The sequence below is a fragment of the Myxocyprinus asiaticus genome, chromosome 10 (genome assembly GCF_019703515.2).
Source record: "Myxocyprinus asiaticus isolate MX2 ecotype Aquarium Trade chromosome 10, UBuf_Myxa_2, whole genome shotgun sequence".
Lineage (NCBI taxonomy): Eukaryota > Metazoa > Chordata > Actinopteri > Cypriniformes > Catostomidae > Myxocyprinus > Myxocyprinus asiaticus.
Window position 1 is genome coordinate 21,360,357 of NC_059353.1, and position 22,996 is coordinate 21,383,352.

The following is a 22,996-nucleotide window of genomic DNA, read 5'->3' on the forward strand; positions in this document are numbered from 1 at the left end:
TACACAACAACTATTTGTGACGAGTTTTCCATTCCATGCTATAAGCAATGATTCTGTAGATCATAAAATCATTTTAGTGTCTGGATCAAAACAGAAGAGGCAGTTGAGGTCAGTAATTTGCCAGCTAGGAATTTTGATTTGATGAATCAGGGCTTTTAAATCTATGGATGGGATCAAGAGGTTGGCAGCACCACCAGGATGCCAAATCCCAGTCACTGAAATGGCAAATAAAGTTCGATCCACCAAATGTTGATGGAGGTTTATAAAGCAGACCTCATGCCTTAGTTTGACTGTTTCTCTTCTTCAGGACTGTTTTCCAGGGCTTCCATCAAAATGAGTAAGGTAAATGAGACATGGATTAAAAATTGGGTATTATTTTTGCATTTCTTGAAGTAGATTTGCATTTGGGTCCAAATACATAATAAGAGAACAAGCATTTGTGCATTTGCCATTGAACAGTTATTAGCCAGATGCCAACTAAAATGACTAATATATTGTATGTATCTTTGAACAGAAAAACACGTAATTCTTACAGTTACTAAATGCTAAAGTCTACGTGATATCAGGACTTTATAGAATGCAGTTATTAGTAGAAGGCACTGCTTGCCTCGTTATTGCTTTATGACATTTCTTGCTTTCAGATTATCTTTTACGAGGAGAGAAACTTCCAGGGTCACTCATATGAGTGCGACACAGACTGCCCAGATATGAACCCTCATTTCAGTCAATGCAACTCTATCAGAGTGAAGAGTGGCTGTTGGGTTCTGTATGAGAAACCCAACTACTCCGGTTTCCAATATGTGCTAACCAGAGGGGAGTACCCTGACTATCAGCACTGGATGGGCTACAATGACACTATTCGTTCCTGCCGTACCTTTACTTATGTGAGTAATGCTAATGTGAATGACCAAAGCTTTGCAACTGATGAATAGCTGTTTACATAATGATTTTAGGATATTGTCTAACACAGTTCTCAACCAGGGACCAGGGCCCACTAGGGGGCTGCAATATGACTTAAAAACCACTACAAATCAATTTCCAAGATTTTTAGTACTACAACCTGTGAGCTGACATCATACTTCTTATTTTAGTTCAGTAAATTAATAAACTGTTGTCTTTATTGAAGAACGTACAGTTCTTGAAACCTTTTCGGAATCACAAAATGATTTGCAATTAATTATTTTTAATTTATTCCTACTTCTAGAATCTGTTAATAATAAAAAAAGGTTTGAAAAAAGGCAACATTGTCATCATTACAGCATAAGAACCAGAGGAAATATCTAAGCCTAAATGGTGGGGCCTTCGAATATTTGCCTTGGAGTCAAAAAGGTTAAGAACCACTCATCTATATCCGTTTTTTTCTTTTTTTTTTCTTTTTTTAAATGCATTTTTGTTTTTTAGTATATTATTTTATCCTTGTAGTTCACTGTTCTGTCACAGACAACTACTTTGTGTAAACCTCATAGCAAGCTCTGTACTGTATTTTGTGATGTTGTACAAATTAACACTGCACACATCCATACTTCAGATCTTTTAATCCTTTGGAGAAAAAAAAAAAAAAACCCTTTGAATTATTTTGCAGCCAAGTGGTGGATCATACCGCATCCGGATCTATGATCGGCCAGATTTCCAAGGTCAGATGATGGAATTCAATGATGACTGTGAGTCAGTTCATGGAAGTTTCCAGTGCCGCAGTGTTCACTCTTGCAATGTCATGGAGGGCTACTGGACCTTCTATGAGCATCCCAGTTTTCGCGGCCATCGGTTTTTCATGCCGCCTGGCGAGTACCGCAAGTTCAGCGATTGGGGCGCCATGTGTGCCACTATCGGCTCCTTCCGCAGAATCACTGATTTTTAGAAACCACATTATTAAAATATTTGTGCCTTTCCTGGCATTGATTTGTCAATAAAATGTCACAAAACCATATGCTTTGCAATGTATGCATATTTGCATATTGTGTATGGAGATGTGTTTTTCCTCACTCAAAATTATTGTGTTACATTAAAGCTGACCATGTTCAGACTTTCAATTTCAAGCCAAATAGCATCCATGGGCATATATTTTAAAGGGGTTGTGACATGTCCTTTTTTGTTTTTTTAATTATTATTTTAAAATGTTCCTTATGGTTCACTTATAATACTAGTAAAGTTTCTTGCACAAAAAACTGTTATATATTTGTAAAACATGATCATTTTCCACCCTGATACAGCGATGTGTACATGTTTTCGGACGTCAAACAAAGAATATATAAACTAGTCAGTCCACTTGAGCCTTCTCCCATTCCATCCGTCACTAATTCCAGCACTTCCAGGGCTGAGAAAGTGGAAAGGCTAGGTTTTTAGAACGTTTTATGCTATTATAAACTAAGAATCCCATGCTGCATGCAATGTAAACAAACATGGCAACGCACATAGCTGGCAATCACGTTCGTGATTGCATCTTATCAGTTGTAATCAATCATTATAAACATTTAAAACCCACATTATATGTTTTATAATATATCATTTGTACTCCAGTGCATCTGCTGTGAAGTGTAAGGTAAGATTTTTTTTTTTTTTTAATTACAGCATGCATTAAATAACTGATGCTGGAGGATCTGTCAGTATAGGAGAAACTCACATCCGAAAGGGTGAAAGGTAATGTAGGCATTGATGTGTTGTTGTGGAGGCGGACAGATGCAAATGTCTACCACAGTGTGACATCAAAATGTGGAGGAAGTAGAGAACGAGTCATTTGGCATTTCAACAAATGTTCTTTTTGCAGTACAGTTACCTCTTAACTTTAATATTGGCAACTTCTTAGAACATGCCATGCTGCAGTGTTCCTAGTCTGAAAAGGAACCATTGACAATGCCTTGAATGTTGGGTGTTATGCCTGAATTTGTTTGAGTAGCCATCCTATACATCTTCCAGTATGATGTATATATAGAATAGTTGCCAATAATAAACTTTTCACTAAAATGAATCATGGTAATAACATATTTTACACATAACTGTACATATATTATAACATTACTTAATTACATACATAAACCTCCAATATCTGCCAAAGGCATTTAACAACTCCAAGGGCAAAACGGTTCTGTTATATTTAAAAGTCCTTATTTAAAGAGTCTTGTGCTGTGAAATACAACAATAAATCCAGAAAACTCATTCTATTGTGCTGTGTCCCCTCAAACTTCCAGGAGCTTTCAATTGTGCAGCTTTTGCTGGAAAAAGCAATCAAAGTGGGGTTTTTAGGGTTAACAGGCAGTTGCATTTACAATATTGCTGTGCAGTTTCTGCTGACATGAGTACACTCTGATTTAAATGACAATACAAACAGTCGCACCACTATCTTCTTGGATGTGTATTTAAAGTTCCAGCACCACTTGGCACCGAAACAGGAAAAAGCCCAACCCCCCTGCAAACATGGGAAAGGTCTGTACAAATCAGAATAACTTTTTAGTGATAAAATATTTGTAAATGATCTATTTGCTGTGATGACCATATCAAAATGTTTTTTTGTTTGCTCTCTCTCTAGATTATCTTTTACGAGGATAGGAACTTCGGCGGCCGTTACCATGAGTGCATGAGTGACTGTGGTGACCTGCACTCCTACTTCAATTGTTGTCACTCCATCAGAGTAGAAAGCGGTTACTTCATGGTCTATGACAGACCCAACTTCATGGGCCACCAGTACTTCCTAAGAAGGGGCCAGTACACTGATTGCGTATGATGGGAATGAACGATTGCATCAGGTCCTGTTGTATGATTCCCATGGTAAATACTGATGCTTATCCTTACGTAAAGCTATCAATGGTCTTGTTTTGATATAGATAAATTAAGCACTCAGCCTTAGCTTTCTGTTCTTTTCTACATCAGCATCGTGGTTCCTTCAGAATGAGGCTCTATGAGCGTTCTGACATGGGTGGCCGCATGATGGAGCTTATGGATGATTGCCCCAACCTCATGGAACGCTTCCATATGTCTGACTTCCATTCCTGCCATGTAATGGATGGTCACTGGCTCATGTATGAGCAGCCCAACTATATGGGCAGGCACTTCTACTTGAGGCCTGGCGAGTACAGGAGTTACAGCGACTGGGGTGGAATGAGTTCCAGGATGGGATCCATCAGACGTAACATGGATCCCTAATGAAAGGAGTACTTGTGAAATGTCTGCTGCATGCCCTTTTTCACACACTAAATAAAATGGTGTCTGTGCTCAAGTGTATTCAGTTTTGTTCTTGCTCTCTCTACCTGGAGGGGTCACTGCCTGACAATGACACTTGCTATTAGGCTGCCAGACTTCATTTCACTGTTTGGAGAGCTGAATAAAAAAATAGAAACATTTTTACCAAGAGTGTTCTCTCTGCTTGTAATGTACAGTATGTTAGAACATGTGAATTACTAAGGCTAAACAGATGAAGTGTAGAAAACTGAATATATGTATCATAATCATATGGCTTATGCTCATGTTGTTCATATAGATATTCATAAACATATATATAAAAAAAATAATCTAATTATTGGATGACAGGTTCAAACCCTTGAAGGGGTTAACTATAAACTATGAGCACTGTGCTCTTGAGCAAGGCACAAACTGTAACCCAGTTTGATTAAGATAATCCATATAGTTTAACTGTGCTGTAAAATTGCTATGGATTACAAAGTGTGTAGGTTTTATGTGCACCAGGCAGCAAACATTCCAAAGGACACAAAGCAAAAAGCGAACCTTCTGGAAGAATGACCTTAGGGCCTTTACAGGCCATAAAGCTATGAATCTGAACATTTGGTGCTGAAAGTCTCCCAGCTGCATCCTGTGACCCTTTTCCTGAGCAAAAGAATTGTGAGGAAGATTGCACTCCCCTCATGGAGTCTAAAGCTTCTTTTAGGTTGTTGATTTGAGATCATTAACGAGTGCCAAATTGCTGGTCAAAGAGACAACCATCCTGCTAAAACAGCAAAAACAGCATGATTTAAAACAAAGGGCCAATACTCAGGGAGGCCCCTTTTAACCCACAAGACACTGACACAGGGCAGACTCAGTTCTCAGTTTACAACCTTCTGAACTTTTCCACACAGGCACCGAACCTTTGAACTCTCTTTGTGTGGGACAAAGCTTACAAGATAATTTTATACCCAGGCTTAGCCTGACTATATAATCTACAATAACAGACAATCAAGCATCACCATGCTCTAAATTAATAGAGTAACCATTGTAACTTTTAATCTGGGTTTCCTAACACATGGAACTAACATTGTTTTTGTCCTTCTCATATGTATATCTACCATAGATATTGTCAGACTACCTCATGTAATGTTATCTTTGCTTGAAACATATGATTTATTCTTATTACCTCATGTAATGTTATCCTGGCTTTAACTATATGATTTATTCTTATTACTCTTTTAATCACTTATCATGAATGTTATTACCATTGCAATGACTATTATCTTTACCCTCATGTTTGGTATCCATGAAGTCCATAGTTAATTTCCATAATATTGATGTTGGGTAAAATCGTATAACTTGCATTGTATTGTTGCTATCAAAGTTTAGGCCTGAAATACCTTTAGAGAGCAGGAAAATCGGGGAAAGCATGTAACAAGAGAATTATATGCTAATTAACTTAAGGGGGGAAAAGCTGTTTACTCCCTGCGGTCAAGTTAATTTCTGACTGGTCAGAAGTCTTCTTGGTTGTGCCCAGTCAGAAAGGTTAAAACCTCATGACATTGAACTAACGAGTTGAGTTGAAACGAGTTGGGTCGAGTCGATGCTGAAAACAGAATCTACACTAACACAGAATCTACGCTGAACACAAAGTCTATGCTAAGTCTACATTTTCTTTTGAGCTGTTAGCATTATCATCCAGTCTTTGTTTTCTGCAAAGTCTTTAGCAAAAGTAGTTTACTTGGCCGCAACTGCCTTTGGCCCTTAAACGCACCGGAGCAACCCACATATGAATGAAACATGGCTCATTCTTCCCTTGACTCGTCATTCCCGATTGGTTTCTCTGACCCCTCACATCATCTTTGGCTCAGCTCCCAAACCGCTGACACAACGAAAGAAACAACTCACCAAGTAACCAAGTACAGTATTTCCATGTCTCGCTAAACTGGTGTATTAGATAAAATCAATAACGCTATTGTGGGCTAATACGAAGGTGAAACGGTTAGACAGATGGTTTGTTCTGTCATGGTTTGCTAAACTTCATACATTGCAATAACTCAATATTCTGCATTTTCAGTACTCCAAATTTTTTCTTTTCTGTTCAATTTGTGTGTGTGTGTGTGTGCGTGCTAGATCAGTTTATGTATTAGGTTTAGAATAGTTTAATAAAGTCTCGTTTGTATTCAAAGAGAAGTGTCTTGTACTTCATGCTCATAAAGTTAATGTCTTAAATGGTCTGATCTTGTTACTTGCTTATAAACAGTGATTATGCTAAATTTAGGATATTATTTCATTGGCCATGAGGTGATATTCCTTCCATATTTGATAGAGATGCTAGCTTCAACATATCGGTGGGTGAATATGTTGATTGTGTGTTAAATATTAATTCTGTTAGATTCCCTAGATAATAGATAATTATTCCCCCTTTTAACCAATAATAAGCTAAAATTCCTACAAGTGTCTAGTAAATTAGAATTATTTCAGTTAAAATTATGTGCACATATTGAACAGATTTATGAGATATAACAGATTTAACTTTATGCTCCAGAGATGATGACAGACCTGTAAGATTTATGTGTTCAGGGATTATAAATACAGTATACAGGTGCATCTCAATAAATTAGAATGTCGTGGAAAACTTCATTTATTTCAGTAATTCAAATCAAATTGTGAAACTCGTGTATTAAATAAATTCAATGCACACAGACTGAAGTAGTTTAAGTCACTGGTTCTTTTAATTGTGATGATTTTGGCTCACATTTAACAAAAACCCACCAATTCACCATCTCAAAAAATTAGAATACATCATAAGACCAATAAAAAAAACATTTTTAGTGAATTGTTGGCCTTCTGGAAAGTATTTTCATTTACTGTATATGTACTCAATACTTGGTAGGGGCTCCTTTTGCTTTAATTACTGCCTCAATTTGGCGTGGCATGGAGGTGATCAGTTTGTGGCACTGCTGAGGTGGTATGGAAGCCCAGGTTTCTTTGACAGTGGCCTTCAGCTCATCTGCATTTTTTGGTCTCTTGTTTCTCATTTTCCTCTTGACAATACCCAACATATTCTCTATGGGGTTCAGGTCTGGTGAGTTTGCTGGCCAGTCAAGCACACCAACACCATGGTCATTTAACCAACTTTTGGTGCTTTTGGCAGTGTGGGCAGGTGCCAAATCCTGCTGGAAAATGAAATCAGCATCTTTAAAAAGCTGGTCAGCAGAAGGAAGCATGAAGTGCTCCAAAATTTCTTGGTAAACGGGTGCAGTGACTTTGGTTTTCAAAAAACACAATGGACCAACACCAGCAGATGACATTGCACCCCAAATCATCACAGACTGTGGAAACTTAACACTGGACTTCAAGCAACTTGGGCTATGAGCTTCTCCACCCTTCCTCCAGACTCTAGGACCTTGGTTTCCAAATGAAATACAAAACTTGCTCTCATCTGAAAAGAGGACTTTGGACCACTGGGCAACAGTCCAGTTCTTCTTCTCCTTAGCCCAGGTAAGACGCCTCTGACGTTGTCTGTGGTTCAGGAGTGGCTTAACAAGAGGAATACGACAACTGTAGCCAAATTCCTTGACATGTCTGTGTGTGTTGGCTCTCGATGCCTTGACCCCAGCCTCAGTCCATTCCTTGTGAAGTTCACCCAAATTCCTGAATCGATTTTGCTTGACAGTCCTCATAAGGCTGCAGTTCTCTCAGTTGGTTGTGCATCTTTTTCTTCCACACTTTTTCCTTCCACTCAACTTTCTGTTAACATGCTTGGATACAGCACTCTGTGAACAGCCAGCTTCTTTGGCAGTGAATGTTTGTGGCTTACCCTCCTTGTGAAGGGTGTCAATGATTGTCTTCTGGACAACTGTCAGATCAGCAGTCTTCCCCATGATTGTGTAGCCTAGTGAACCAAACTGAGAGACCATTTTGAAGGCTCAGGAAATCTTTGCAGGTGTTTTGAGTTGATTAGCTGATTGGCATGTCACCATATTCTAATTTTTTGAGATAGTGAATTGGTGGATTTTTGTTAAATGTGAGCCAAAATCATCACAATTAAAAGAACCAGTGACTTAAACTACTTCAGTCTGTGTGCACTGAATTTATTTAATACACGAGTTTCACAATTTGAGTTGAATTACTGAAATAAATGAACTTTTCCACGACATTCTAATTTATTGAGATGCACCTGTATGTTCATATATTAAAATACAGTGCATCCAGAAAGTATTCACAGCGCTTCACTTTTTCCACATTTTGTTATGTTACAGCCTTATTCCAAAATTGATTAAATTAATTATTTTCCTAAAAATTCTACAAACAATACCCCATAATGACAACTTGAAAGAAGTTTGTTTGAAATCTTTGCAAATTTATTAAAAATAAAAAACGAAAAAAAAAAAAAAATTATATGTACATAAGTATTCACAGCCTTTGCCATGACACTCAAAATTGAGCTCAGGTGCATCCTGTTCCCACTGATCATCCTTGAGATGTTTCTAAAACTTGATTGGAGTCCACCTGTGGTAAATTCAGTTGATTGGACATGATTTGGAAAGGCACACACCTGTCTATATAAGGTCCCACAGTTAACAGTGCATGTCAGAGCACAAACCAAGCCATGAAGTCCAAGGAATTGCCTGTAGACCTCCGAGACAGGATTGTATCAAGGCACAGTTCTGGGGAAAGGTACAGAAAAATTTCTGCAGCATTGAAGGTCCCAGTGAGCACAGTGGCCTCCATCATCCGTAAATGGAAGAAGTTTGGAACCACCAGGACTCTTCCTAGAGCTGGCTGCATGGCCAAACTGAGCGATCGGGGGAGAAGGGCCTTAGTCAGGGAGGTGACCAAGAACCTGATGGTCACTCTGACAGAGCTCCAGCATTTCTCTGTGGAGAGAGGAGAACCTTCCAGAAGAACAACCATTTCTGCAGCACTCTACCAATCAAGGCCTGTATGGTAGAGTGGCCAGACAGAAGCCACTCCTCAGTAAAAGGCACATGACAGCCCGCCTGGAGTTTGCCAAAAGGCACCTGAAGGACTCTCAGACCATGAGAAACAAAATTCTCTGGTCTGATGAAACAAAGATTGAACTCTTTGGCCTGAATGGCAAGTGTCATGTCTGGAGGAAACCAGGCACTGCTCATCACCTGGCCAATACCATCCTTACAGTGAAGCATGGTGGTGGCAGCATCATGCTGTGGGGATGTTTTTCAGTGGCAGGAACTGGGAGACTAGTCAGGATCGTGGGAAAGATGAATGCAGCAATGTACAGAGACATCCTTGATGAAAACCTGCTCCAGAGCGCTCTGGACCTCAGACTGGGGCGAAGGTTCATCTTCCAACAGGACAACGACCCTAAGCACACAGCCAAGATAACAAAGGAGTGGCTACGGGACAACTCTGTGAATGTCCTTGAGTGGCCCAGCCAGAGCCCAGACTTGAACCCGATTGAACATCTCTGGAGAGATCTGAAAATGGCTGTGCACTGACGCTCCCCATCCAACCTGATGGAGCTTGAGAGGTCCTGCAAAGAAGAATGGGAGAAACTGCCCAAAAATAGGTGTGCCAAGCTTGTAGCATCATACTCAAAAAGACTTGAGGCTGTAATTGGTGCCAAAGGTGCTTCAACAAAGTATTGAGCAAAGGCTGTGAATACTTATGTACATGTGATTTTTTTTTCTTTTTTTTTTCTTTTTTTCTTTTTAATCAATTTGCAAAGATTTCAAACAAACTTATTTCACGTTGTCATTATGGGGTATTGTTTGTAGAATTTTGAGGAAAATAATGAATTTAATCCATTTTGGAATAAGGCTGTAACATAACAAAATGTGGAAAAAGTGAAGCGCTGTGAATACTTTCCGGATGCACTGTATATCCAGAAAAATTATGATCTAACATGGATTTCCTTCATATGATTGTGCCTGGTAACAGGTGCATTTAAATGTCTAGAAATAGCATTTTTAGCTTAGCATAAAGCAAAATCTTCACATGTCGCAAGGTGCGTGAGGTCTGAGAACCAGGTCTGGGTAGGTCAGTAGGGCGCTACTAGGATGACCTGCTCCTTTTCCTCCCTGACCTTGCACAACATCTGTGCAAGTAGGCTCACTGTGGGGAACACATACTTGCGTAGCCCCAGGGGCCAGCTGCGTGTCAGCCTCAAACCCGCAGGTAGAAGGACCGAGGCGGGGAGCCGCTGGGGTGGTCTTTCCCTCTAACGAAGGAAAAACTGCGACCACAACATTGCCATGGTCATGCTCTAGCAGTGAGAACATGACCCGTCCACGAACGCTGTCTCCGCATGGGCTGCGCCCAAGCACGTAAGACCGTGATCGTGGCCATCGGAAGCGGACCGCAACCAGGAAATACACACAAACGGAGAGGCATCTTTAAAAAGACGCTCTCCGTTAATGCCACTCTTTTAGAAGGGAAAATATACTCTTTCGGTAGGAAGAATATACTCTTTTAGCTGCTGAAGGGCCCAGGGGCGTTCTCTGCACTTCATCAGTGCAAGAGGGGGAGAAGCCGCTGTAATGCACCATAAATGTGAATGGATCGGCAGAGTAATTCAGCTCGCTGAACACAGCCGTTTGGCTCCGAAGAGAAAATCTGAATGAGTGGTTGCGAGCAGTGTTGCCAGCTAGTTTCAATGGAAAGTAGCTAAAGCCTGCTCGAAAAGTCGCTAAATGTTGCTAGATGACGTCATACGCTAATTAGCATATTCGTGACGTCATCGCGTCTCATTTGAATTTTGCAGAGTGTCCGCCCTTTACATGCGTTTGCTTCTCTGTGCTTACCGTACATACTGTAATACCCTATTAATTCCCTATATCTATCAATCACTCAGAGAGAAAGTTAGAAGTGACAGAAACTTATCTTTTCTCTCACACAGCGCTCAGCCATAACAAACCACTATGTGCATATTTACAAACAAAAAAAACCGATGTGCATGTTTAAAAAACAAAAAACAATACAGATTCGTGATTGGTCCTTGACAACGCTGTTTGCACATGCGCAGCTCATTCACGTCCATGTCAGCTGCCGTGCGGTCAACTGATTGTGCTGCTCCGTCTTCTCGCCTGCTCACCTCTCTCTCTGTCAGTCTCACTGAACAGAGTAGACGCAGAGAGAGGTGTGCCTCCGAGTCCGGGCAGGAAAGCAAGATCACGCGCTCGCGGGGCAGTACTGGCGACTTTCTTCTACGGAAGGTAGATAAGGTTTGTCCAAAAAGTCGCTAGATTTGTCGCTAGGCACTTTTTTGAATAAAAGTCGCTAAAGAGGTCTGAAAAGTCACTAAATCTAACGACAAAGTCGCTAAGTTGGCAACACTGCGAGTCAGCTCCTTTTATACCCGTATGTCCGGGGGAGTGGCATGCAAATTCCACTCACTAATTCCCATTGGCCTTTTTTCAAAGATCAGAGGTGTTCGGGGCTCCCAAGGGCGACCCCTAGTGTCACTACATCGACACAACGTCGAGTGAGTGACAGATAGGGAACAAATGACAATAAAATGCAAAGAAATCTCTTTAAATAGTTTTTGAATGTAACTGTATTGTGAATACTAATGATTTAAACTGTAACTGTAATGGAATACAGTTATTAATATTTTGTATTTTAAATACGTAATCTCGTTACATGTATTCGTGTATTCCTCAACCCTGGTAGCATCTTACATGCAACAGTTTAAAGATACCACTGACTACCACCCCTGGAGTAGCGAGTTCGAATCCAGGGCATGCTGAGTGACTCCAGCCAGGTCTCCTAAGCAACCAATTGGCCCGGTTGCTAGGGAGGGTAGAGTCACATGGGGTAACCTCCTCGTGGTCGCGATTAGGGGTTCTCACTCTCAATGGGGCACGTGGTAAGTTGTGCGTGGATTGCGGAGAGCAGCATGAGCCTCCACATGTTGTGACTCTCCACGGTATCATGCACAGCGTGCCACGTGATAAGATGCGCGGATTGACTCTCTCAGAAGCGGAGGCAACTGAAATTTGTCCTCCGCCACCTGAATTGAGGTGAGTAACCATGCCACCACAAGAACCTACTATGTAGTGGGAATTGGGTATTCCAAATTCCAAAAATAAAATAAAAATGTAAAGATACAATATGACTTAGACATGAATATTAAAGCAATGATATTTATCTATTCATTATGTGATGAACATCAGAAAAACTTTGAGAAAAATCACCTTTTCAACTACATTTCATGACAACACAATTAGACAATAGAAAATAAAAAACTATATTTTTAACAAAAGCAAAATTAAAATAACAAAACTTTTTAAAACAAATTACCAAAAAATAATCTTATAATTACCAAAAACCTTTGTAATTATAATATGAATGACAGACACAGTGTCGGCACTTAGTGTCGACTATATATACACAAAGAAGTGCCCTTAACATAATAAGCAGTGTCAAACTCATGTGGTACAACTAGACTGACAAAAATGGGAAAGGTAAAGCAATCCAATGAGGAAAGTGAGAAAGGCCATATGATATACTGTGTACTTTTTATTCAAGATATTAAGAATAAATGTGCACACAAATGGACATTATTATTATTATTATTATTATTATTATTATTATTATTCATATTTGTGTTTAACAGATCATTTTATACGAAGACAAGAATTTTGAGGGTTATCAGTATGAATGCAGTCGTTATTGTGCAGATATGCTCTGCTTACCTGCTGTAACTCCATCAGGATGGAGAATGGATGCTTGATCTATGAACAACCGCATTTCAAAGGCCAGCAATACTTGCTCCAGAAATGAGAGTACCCAGAGTATGAGTGCTGGTTGTGAGTGATGCCATCTTAACTTTCCGATAGCCATGTTGGCACCTTGCAGGGCTACTGCTGCTCAAAACTGGGACCTAGTTTATCACTGTAATTTATAAAACCTAGAAGCAACTGTGTGATTGCACAGCATAAAGTATTGTCATTCAAATAAATCTGTCTATCACAAGGAGAAAGTAATAGGGGCTGGAATCAGTTTGCTCCTTTCATATAATTCCCATGGTGATTATACTAATGTTTTTTAACAGTCTAATTTATAGATTCTTATTTTGATTCATTCTGTTTATTTGAGAGATCTATATTGAAAGAAATTATAAAGTTCACTTAATCAATTTTGCAAGTTAACCAACCCATGATGAGTGAGAAAGTGTTGTATCATAAAATGAACTTGATGTACACACACTTTATGCCCTTCTGTCTATCAGACACAGGGATCTTCCCAAGAGGTGAAGCTTTCTGAAAGAATAGAGTATGGAGGTGAAATGATGGATCTTGTGGACGACTGCCCTAATGTAATGAACATTTTCCATTCAAACAATGTATTCTCCTGCAAGGTAATTGGTGGAAACTGGCTCTTCTATGAACTTTCCAACTACAGAGGCAGGATGTACCTCATAAAGCCTGGAGGATACCCCAGATTCACTGAATGGGGAGGCAAGAGCGTCCGCATGGGTTCCATCAAACAGATCATGGATTACTAGAGTTAAAGGAATAGTTCACCCAAAAATGAAAATTTGCTGATAATTTACTCACCCTCAGGCCATCCAAGATGTATCTGAGTTTCTTTCTTCATCAAAACAGAATTTAAGACTTTTAGGATTTCATTTCAGGCCTCCTCCTCTAAACAATGCAAGTCAATGTCCTCCATTTTTTGACGGTCCAAAATGCATATTTAGGGTGCATCAAAATAATCCACACGACTCCATTCGACAAATAAAGTTCTTCTGAATGCAAACGATTGATTATTATGAGAAACAAAACAATATTTATATACTTTTTAACTACAAATGTTCACTTTTGTTTATCTCTGTGATGTGCGCTCATGAAAGGTATGACGTAAGCTTGTTGGTAAGGTCACGTGTCACGTGGAGGAAGAGTCAGGAAGCGCGTCATTGTTTACAAGAGAAACTTGTGCTGTTCACAAACCAAAACAGTCCAAAACAATTTCAAAACAATATAAAATAAAATAAAAAATAATTTCCAAATAATAATAATAAAAAAAACAATGTAAACAACGACGCGCTTCCTGACTCCTCCTCCACGTGATGCGTGACATTACCAATGAGCTTACGTCATCCCTCTCACGAGCGCACGTCACAGAGATGTATGGAAGCGAACATTTGTAGTTTAAAAGTATATAAGTATTGTTTTGTTTCTAAAAATAATCAATCGTTTGGGTTCAAAAGACCTTTATTTGTCGACTAGAGTCAATTCATAGAGTAAACTCACTTACATTGTTTAGAGGAGGAGGCCTGAAATGAAATCCTAAAAGTCTTAAATTCTGTTTTGATGAAGAAAGAAACTCAGATACATCTTGGATGGCCTGAGGGTGAGTAAATTATCAGCAAATTTTAATTTTTGGGTGAACTATTCTTTTAACTTGATCATCTTCACTATCATAAAATAGTAATTAAACAAATGCCAAATCTTAAACATGAATGCACTTTCCTTTTATTTTATATTGGTTTCTCTAACAAATCTCATTAGTCAATTGATTCTATAAAATATATTTCTATAAAATCTTTAATGCTTTTACATTTATTAATTGTGCTGATGCCCGGCAGATTGAGCATCTGCCAGCTAGAGAGGATGAGGTCCTGTGCATTTTGATGAATATGGAAAAACTGCACCAGGGCCAGGCCAAACATAATCAGATGGTTTAATTGCCCCCCGCCACCCCCGCTTCCAGCCCCTATTACTTTCTCCTCGTGATAGATTTATTTGAATGACAATACTTTATGCTGTGCAATCACACAGCTGCTTCTAGGTTTTATAAAAGACAGTGATAAACTAGGTCCCAGTGTTGAGCAGCAGCAGCCCTGCAAGGTGCCAACATGGCTATCGGAAAGGTAAGATGGCATCACTCACTTTCAAAGACTAATACTGTCATACATTATGGTTATAAATTCTACAACAGTTGTAAGTTCATATTATTGCTCTTGCCAGGCCTTGGAATAGTAATGGAGAGTTAAAAGTAGTTTGCATCTGTCAACTATAGAATTATTGTACCTTTTATTTTTATCAGATCATCTTCTATGAGGACAGGAACTTTCAGGGCCGCTATCATGAGTGCAGCAGCGACTGTGCAGATCTGCAACCCTACTTTACCCAATGCCAATCCATCAGGGTAGAGAGTGGGTGCTTCATGGTGTATGAGAATCCCAATTACGTGGGACAGCAGTACTTCCTGCAGAGGGGCGAGTACTCGGACTGTCAGTGTATGATTGGATTCAGTGACTATATCAGATCATGTCGTATGATCCCAGTGGTGAGTGTCTGAACTGGGAGAACATAATCCAGCAAGTAATGATAAGGAATGATAAAAATTGCAATTTTTTTTTCCAGAAATGTATATACTGTACAAAGAGTTCCATAACAATTTATGTTCAGTAAATGAAATCAATTTATATAAACCATCTAATCATGCAAAGAGTTCTCAAAAATAAGTGCTGTGATATACTTGTCATATTAAGGATATAATATTTATGCATACTGTATTTTGCTCAGTACATCCCAAGTGTATTTTTCTTGCAGTACAATGGCAACTACAGATTGAGACTATATGATCGGGCTGATATGGGAGGTCAAATGATAGAACTAACGGAAGACTGCCCAAACATTACAGACCGCTTCCACACAGCTGACATCCACTCCTGTCATGTGATGGATGGCCACTGGCTTCTATACGAGCAGCCCAACTACAGAGGACGAATGTACTACCTTGGACCAGGTGAATACAAGAAGTACAGCGACTGGGGAGGAACAGGCCCAAGAATTGGATCCCTCCGAAGAATCACCACCTTCAACTAGACCACATTAATTGCGCTGCAGCACATGCAATAAATAAATTCTCTTGATTGAAACCTTTGCTTGTTTTGGTGATTATTTTGCTCTAGTGTTTTCATGTGAAATAAATGTCATCATTGTAGGATAAAGCAAATTGCTATTCTAAATTAAACATCTTTCACTGACCTATGAGTTAAATTTTCTATTGTAAACCTGGTTACCAGACTGGAAAACATTAATTGAAATATTCAGTAAAGAAAAAGGTCTATCACACAGTTTATACTTTTGGCTGAACAATATGGGGCTCAATCTGGATTAACTGTCCTCATTGTAGTTAAATCTATCAATACCATGACTGTCATACACAAAAGCGGCCCTGCTATTTAAAGGCACATTGACCCCAGAGAAATTAGAGGACCTTTTAAAAATCCATATGCATTTAAAAGTGGTACAAATTGGAAATCAAATGCTATATTCCTAGGGAAAGGGAAAATGCATCAAGCTGTCCCTCTCAAACATGTATTCAGTGATCGAATTGCAGCTTTATGATGTGAAAAAGACAGAATGAGAAGACAAAATCATTCTCAATGAAATGATTTTTGATTTGACAGTAAGTATGTTATTCTTTGTATACATGTAGGGCTTTGTTATTAAGGGGTCATTTTTCACACTTAATCTGCAATACTGCTTACAGGTTTGTGAACAGGTTAGTCGTTCTGCATAACAAATGAGTACTATTGCTACGCATATTGTTAAATTGCTTTTTATGATAATGGAACAGGAAAATTAAATTATTTACTGCTTTTTTTTTTTTTTTTTTTTTTTTTTTAAGTATTTGGTGTAGCAGATGTGCCTAATTTTTAAAGCTTGTTTTATTTATCTGTATTAACTTAAAGGTGCATTAAGTAATTTTTTACACCTAAAGAAATGAATAGTACTTCACACAAATGTAAAATTATGTTTGTTTGTTTTTTAAGAAGAAAAGGGCCATGAAATAGTAACGGAGAGTTAAAAGTAGTTTGCATCTGTCAACTATAGAATTATTGTAGCTTTTATTTTTATCAGATCATCTTCTATGACGACTTAAGAAAAAACAAAAACAAACATACAAAAAAAAAAAAAAAAAAAAAAAACAGTCATATTAAAGGCCTATAAAAATCTGTTTTATTCTAGATAATAGTGGTTTCCCTGATGATGGATGGCTGCCATGTTGAGATCACATGACATTCAAAATTTACTTTATTTTGAAAACCCTGCTATCACTGGACACTTTCGGGTGTGCAGTTAATTATGGGTGACAAACATGCCTGCGAATATGGTATTTCTACAATGTCATCAGTAACTGAATACTTGTGGTTTTATGTTGTAGGTGTCAGTAAAAATCAAAACAAACAAACAAACAACAATAATATTAACAAACATTGGCAACTGGGCTTTTAGAAATTTGCTCATGTTGCACTAGCCTGTTGCTTTACTGGTGGAAGTTTTACAAGCCTGTATTGATGGTTTTACAAGAGATTATCAAGGATATACAGTAAAAGTCAGGGAGAATGCTTGCTTCCCACCTAACAGTTAAGGTTAAGAACAAACATTGTTAAAAACGTTAATGGAACATTCTAATGATGTTATTAATGTTTGATAAAAGTTCTCATACATTGTTAGGAGAACATTTTCTTAATGCAACATTGTATGTACCTTCTTTAAAAGGTATCATTTTAAGAACATAAACATGTTAGCTGGTTAACAGTTTTATTCAATCAAAAAACCAAAACACACACACACACACACACACACACACACACAATATCATATAACTTATTTGCTTCTCTGTTTCGAAAGGAATGTGTTCAAAACTCTATAAATTTGTGGGTAATTTGAACTTTTATGAGTAAAGATTCCTACTACATTTTAATCATATGTTTTGTTTGGAGGACAGTGCAGTTGAAAATACTGTTGAGAATGGAAGCAGAGTAACTGCTCCCTCTGTTGAACAACATCTTTAATGGAAAAGGGATGTTCCATATTGTTCTGTGTGCATTGTGCTTTGAATGTGTGGGTGCTGTGCCAGTCCTTTCCTTGGACCATGCAAGAGAAAACACCAAACGTGTAATTATTTATCTTTTTTTCAAGTAAAATCCATATTTCTGAACCCAATATTGTGCTCTAACAAAAAGGTAAACATGTGCCAGTACCCTGACATATTATGTGTACATTTGAATAACAATACTTTGTTTGTCAAGAGGTAGTATAAAAGGCTTGGGAAGCATATGGAATCTCTCCAACGGAGACCATGGGCAAGGTAGGATTTTTGGCACAACTATATTATGAAATGTACACTATATTGCACCTCCCCTATGTATGCTAACCTTTGCTTACAACTTCAAATGGATTATTCTTCCAATTGCTACACTAGATTTTCTGAAGTAAAATGTTAATTTTGCTCCCTTTTTCAGATAATTTTTTATGAAGACAAAAATTTTCTAGGTCGTAGTTATGAGTGCAGCAATGACTGCACAGACCTGCACACTTACTTCACTCGCTGCAACTCCATCAGAGTGGAGAGTGGCTGTTTCATGATCTATGAACGTCCAAATTATATGGGCCACCAGTATTATATGAAAAGAGGCGAGCATCCTGACTACCAGAGATGGATGGGCTTCAGTAGCTGTATTCGATCCTGTCGCATGATTCCAGTGGTGAGCTTCAATGAATGTGCCACACTTGTGGAGATACCTTTCAAAGAAACATTTGCTTGTCAGTCATTGTCAGTAAATCTTGGCCTTATGGTTTATTTGACCTTTCAAGAAGTGCACTGAAACATTCATTTGCATTTTGATGTCAACAGTACAGGGGTCCATACAGACTGAGGATCTTTGAGAAGGCTGACTACAGCGGTCACATGATGGAATTCATGGACGACTGCCCCTGTGTGTCTGATCGTTTCCACCATCGGCATGTGTACTCCTGTAATGTGATGAATGGCTACTGGATCTTTTATGAATATCCCAACTACAGAGGGAGGCAGTACTTCCTGAAACCTGGGGAATACAGGAGATTCCGAGACTGGTGTGCTACCTGCGCCATTGTGGGCTCCTTCAGACGAGTCACGGATTTTTAGGCAATCTGCATGCACTTATTTATATATGAACTGTTCATTTACTGTTTATAAGCATTACTGTTTATAAACATTTAGATTTTTTTTCACTTCTTGTTCCTGAATAATAAGTAAATAAGAATAAAATTGTATTTATAATATTAAAGCACTGTTTTTATTGCATTCTCAGCACTAATTCTTCACACCCCAGACTTAACCTTTATGCTGTCTATCAAGTTTTCACCTCATTCAGAAAAGAAATACATTTAAATTAGAATTGAAAGACCAAAAGTGAAAATAATAACATATCAGCATTCATATTAGTATATAGAACAGTATATAGCAACACAACACACAAAGAGTATGGAGGACCAAGTCTTCCAATATTAAAAATAAATAAATATATTTGAAAATAAATGTAAAAAAAGAAAAAAAGTGTTCATAGAAATAAATAAATACATTTTCAATTTGTGACATAAATGAGTATTTATACTTTTATTTCTTTATTTTAGTATTTATACATTTATTTATTTCCACATGCATTAATTTCTACACGTATATATTTCCTCATTTATTTATTCTATACATTTATTATTTATACATGTATATATTTCCACATTTATTTATTTCCAGATTTATATACTTCCACATTTATTTATTTATACATATATTTATTTCTACATTTCTTTGTCTGTATGGTAATGAGAGGGTGTGTTTTCTACTTCAGGTGTTGTAATCAAGCTCAGTCACAGTGACATCAAAAATTAAATGCAAGTCTACAAACTTAAAATATAGCCATAGTTGGGTGTGGACGTAGAAATTGTAAAATATACCTGTAAACAGATCAATTCAAATAGGAATGAATGAAAATGACCAAAATCTTATATCACTATTTTATTTATTGTATATCACTGTAACTGTATGTGCCTTTAGAGATGATACCTTTATTGAGTGGTGGACTATGGAGTGATATGGAGTGGTGGTGGCGTAGTGGGCTAAAGCACAGAACTGGTAAGCAGAAGGTTGCACGTTTGATCCCCACAGCCACCACTATTGTGTCCTTGAGCAAGGCACTTAATTTCATGTTTCTCATAACGTAATAAGTGCACTGTAAGTCACTTTGAATAAAAGCATCTGCCAAATGCATAAATGTAAATGACTCAGGATTTCTAAAATGTCTGGGATTCGGCAGAAAATCTTGGCAGACAATCTGAACAGAAACTGCAACTTGAACAGATCTGATAACAGTAACACTTTGACATGGACAAAAAGCAGTATGTGCATGTGAAATGATCCAGTACTAATATTTTTTTTTAATGCAAACACGTGGGATGTTGGTGATAAGAGCTTGTGTTTCTTCATGGTTGACACATATAAATAGCCGAACAACAGCAGCTCAGCAAGGGAGGAAAAAGGGTATTGAGAGAGAGAGAGAGAGAGAGAGAGAGAGAGATAGTGAGCTGACAGGAGGCAGAATGGAGGTGGCACCAGTGCCGAGAATTATTCATGAGAATTCTACCACTTTGTCTTGTATGGAGACAGAATGATCTCAAAAATAACATGTTTATAAAATACAATTTAGAAATGCACAGCACAACTCAAATTCACAAAATCCGATTCATAAACCCAAAATATAATTCATAAATACACAAGTGAGAGTACAAATATTTCCCCAATTTCCCACACAAATACTTTTCACTTAAATAAGGATTTACAAATACGTATCTATCAAGTTCTTGAATTAATTTGCATCAAAACATTTGTGAATGTTACATTTATTTATGGATAGTTGAATCTGCATTTGCAAATCGTCACACGTGTGGATTGCTTTGGATTTTTGTGTGGCTATTTTAAGATTTTTTTTTTTTTAAACTTCGATTCACAAATTCCTCTTTAGCCAATCACATTGAGCTTTTAATCCACCAATCCTAACACGCCTTGCTGAACTCTGGTGGATATTGCCTTGGGCGCATTCAATTGTGGTTTAGCGTGGTGGAAATCGATTCCCCATTACCATAGTTACTCATTCATTCCTAAGAGAAAAACGGGTAGAAATATCTGATAGTTTTAACAAAAAACAAAAAAACAAAAAAATGTACAAAAAGCTGTTGCTGTAATATGTTTAGGTACACAGTACTGGGTCTTGCACGACTGCTTGCGGCACACACTGTATATGACAATGTATGACATTAGATGTTGTGTTAGTATTTCACTGTGTACTGTATTGAGAAGACACGTGCATGCTTTACCTTATTCTGTTTAAATAAGAGATGCTCTTTATTAATCAGTATCCTTCAGTATTCAAGAGGAGTATTCCTAGAAAATGCACTTTTGCAACCCTGGCTCAAGGGAAGCAACATCAAGGACACTGAGACAAAATTTGCCAATGAAAATAATGTTTATTTAATTATAAAGATTAATATTGGAAAAAGAGGATGGTGTGCTCTAAGCACTACTGTTGCAGTGCAGACTGTAAGATGGTATTTGTTTTATTTGAAATGTCACATGTTACATTGTAACATTGTCATGTGTCACATGCATTTGAACTGTCATGTTGTGCGTGCACAATTAGGAAACGCAGATGTAAACTGAATTTGAACCTTTTCAACAGCATTGATCGCAGTGTGCTTGCATAGACTTCAGTGAGATTAATGTCTCATCAGCAATATGCCAGAGCAGACAAAAGGCTAAACACATAGGCTAAATGATAGCTAATTAAACAAACAGCTAATAATACTAACAACAATAAAATTACTTTTATTTTTCCATAAATTTGTTATTTCTCCATAAATAGTTTAACCACAACTACGTTCATTTCTGTGATTGTGATTCTCGTGTAAATACTTTATATTTATGATCTTTCCAACTTTAATCAGGCATACATATGATGATTTTTTGACTGTGCACTGAAATTAATCATAGAGGGCAGGCAGAAATAAGGAGAGTAGTTTTGTTACAAATAGGTTAATGACGTGTCAATCTGGCAGTGATAATTCCAAAATTAATAGCGCATCTCTCTCTCCGCTCATTTGCCTCTGTCACTGTGTTTGCATTAAATATGATTAATACTGGATCATTTCATGTTTACACATTGATTTTTGATGAAATTCTTACATTTTAGAAGTCTCCCTAGGTAGATACAACATGTAATATATTAAACGTTATATAAGTTATATTAAACACTAATATAAGACTTTAGTCATATCACCCACCTGTAAGTCAATCATTCAACAGAGATCATTAATTCCCTGCTTACCCCATTGCTCTCTTAACATATTTTAAGTATTTTTCAATTTCTAAATATACGTAAACACCTATCTGTGGCTATATTTTCGCGATGGGATAAAGATGCCTCAGGTTGTTCCTTGCAGGGTACTCAGCCTTACAGGCTCCATATGGTTAGGATTAGGGTGGGGGTAGGGTTAGGGCATCTGCTGCCTCCCAGGAACAAACTGAGGACCTTTTGTACAACGGTCCTATATTTCAAGTCTGTAGACTTGCATTTAATTTAGTCAATCACAAGATGTCACTGTGGCCTCCAAGCTTCATTTTGGAGCACTCTAAGCTCGATTGCTATGCCTGAAGTAGAAATCATGCTCCCTCACTACCAAACGGACAAAGAAATGTATAAATAAATAAAACGTGGAAATAAATAAATTTATAAATACATAAATAAGGACATAAAGGTATAAATACTAATTTATGTCACATTTGAAAATGAATTTATTTATTTCTATGTACACTTTTTTCATCTTTCACATTTCTTTGCAAATATATTTACACTATTGGCAGACTTGGCCCTCCATAAAAGAGTGGAAGAAGAGATTTGAAATGGAAAGATTCTTTAAGATGAAAAATTATCCTATTGTTGAATAGATGCAGCATAAAAAATATCAGATTTCAAATAACATAAATTCCCACACTCTAACTGACATTTTGATAATAG

At 37.7% G+C, this 22,996-nt stretch overlaps 5 protein-coding genes across 6 annotated transcripts; all 5 read left to right on the forward strand.

Moving 5' to 3' along the window:
- Nucleotides 1–89: 89 nt before the first annotated feature.
- Nucleotides 90–1,923, forward strand: si:dkey-57a22.15 (uncharacterized protein LOC795575 homolog). The gene is made up of 3 exons (XM_051709014.1): nt 90–342; nt 642–884; nt 1,583–1,923. Exons 1-3 carry the CDS (start codon nt 334–336, stop codon nt 1,856–1,858), a joined length of 528 nt encoding a protein of 175 aa, XP_051564974.1. The 5' UTR covers nt 90–333; the 3' UTR covers nt 1,859–1,923.
- Nucleotides 1,924–2,597: 674 nt separating this feature from the next.
- On the forward strand, nt 2,598–4,300 carry crygm7 (crystallin, gamma M7). The gene is given in 4 exon segments (XM_051709062.1): nt 2,598–3,420; nt 3,524–3,707; nt 3,710–3,762; nt 3,865–4,300. Coding segments are annotated over 4 exon segments (519 nt in total). The 5' UTR covers nt 2,598–3,411; the 3' UTR covers nt 4,138–4,300.
- Nucleotides 4,301–12,599: 8,299 nt separating this feature from the next.
- On the forward strand, nt 12,600–13,651 carry si:dkey-57a22.14 (gamma-crystallin S-1). Its single transcript, XM_051709511.1, is given in 4 exon segments — nt 12,600–12,630; nt 12,756–12,830; nt 12,833–12,987; nt 13,376–13,651. Coding segments are annotated over 4 exon segments (537 nt in total).
- Nucleotides 13,652–14,909: 1,258 nt separating this feature from the next.
- On the forward strand, nt 14,910–16,033 carry crygm6 (crystallin, gamma M6). Its single transcript, XM_051708956.1, has 3 exons — nt 14,910–15,019; nt 15,196–15,438; nt 15,705–16,033. The coding sequence occupies exons 1-3, from the start codon at nt 15,005–15,007 to the stop codon at nt 15,978–15,980; spliced, it is 534 nt and encodes a 177-aa protein (XP_051564916.1). The 5' UTR covers nt 14,910–15,004; the 3' UTR covers nt 15,981–16,033.
- A 2,198-nt stretch (nt 16,034–18,231) lies between these two features.
- On the forward strand, nt 18,232–19,233 carry LOC127447249 (gamma-crystallin M2-like). 2 transcript variants are annotated; one of them, XM_051709009.1, is made up of 3 exons: nt 18,232–18,255; nt 18,410–18,652; nt 18,802–19,233. In XM_051709009.1, the coding sequence occupies exons 1-3, from the start codon at nt 18,247–18,249 to the stop codon at nt 19,072–19,074; spliced, it is 525 nt and encodes a 174-aa protein (XP_051564969.1). In that variant the 5' UTR covers nt 18,232–18,246; the 3' UTR covers nt 19,075–19,233. The 2 variants fall into 2 exon arrangements, with proteins under 2 accessions (XP_051564969.1, XP_051564968.1); XM_051709008.1 differs by lacking the exon at nt 18,232–18,255 and adding an exon at nt 18,277–18,312.
- Nucleotides 19,234–22,996: the final 3,763 nt, after the last annotated feature.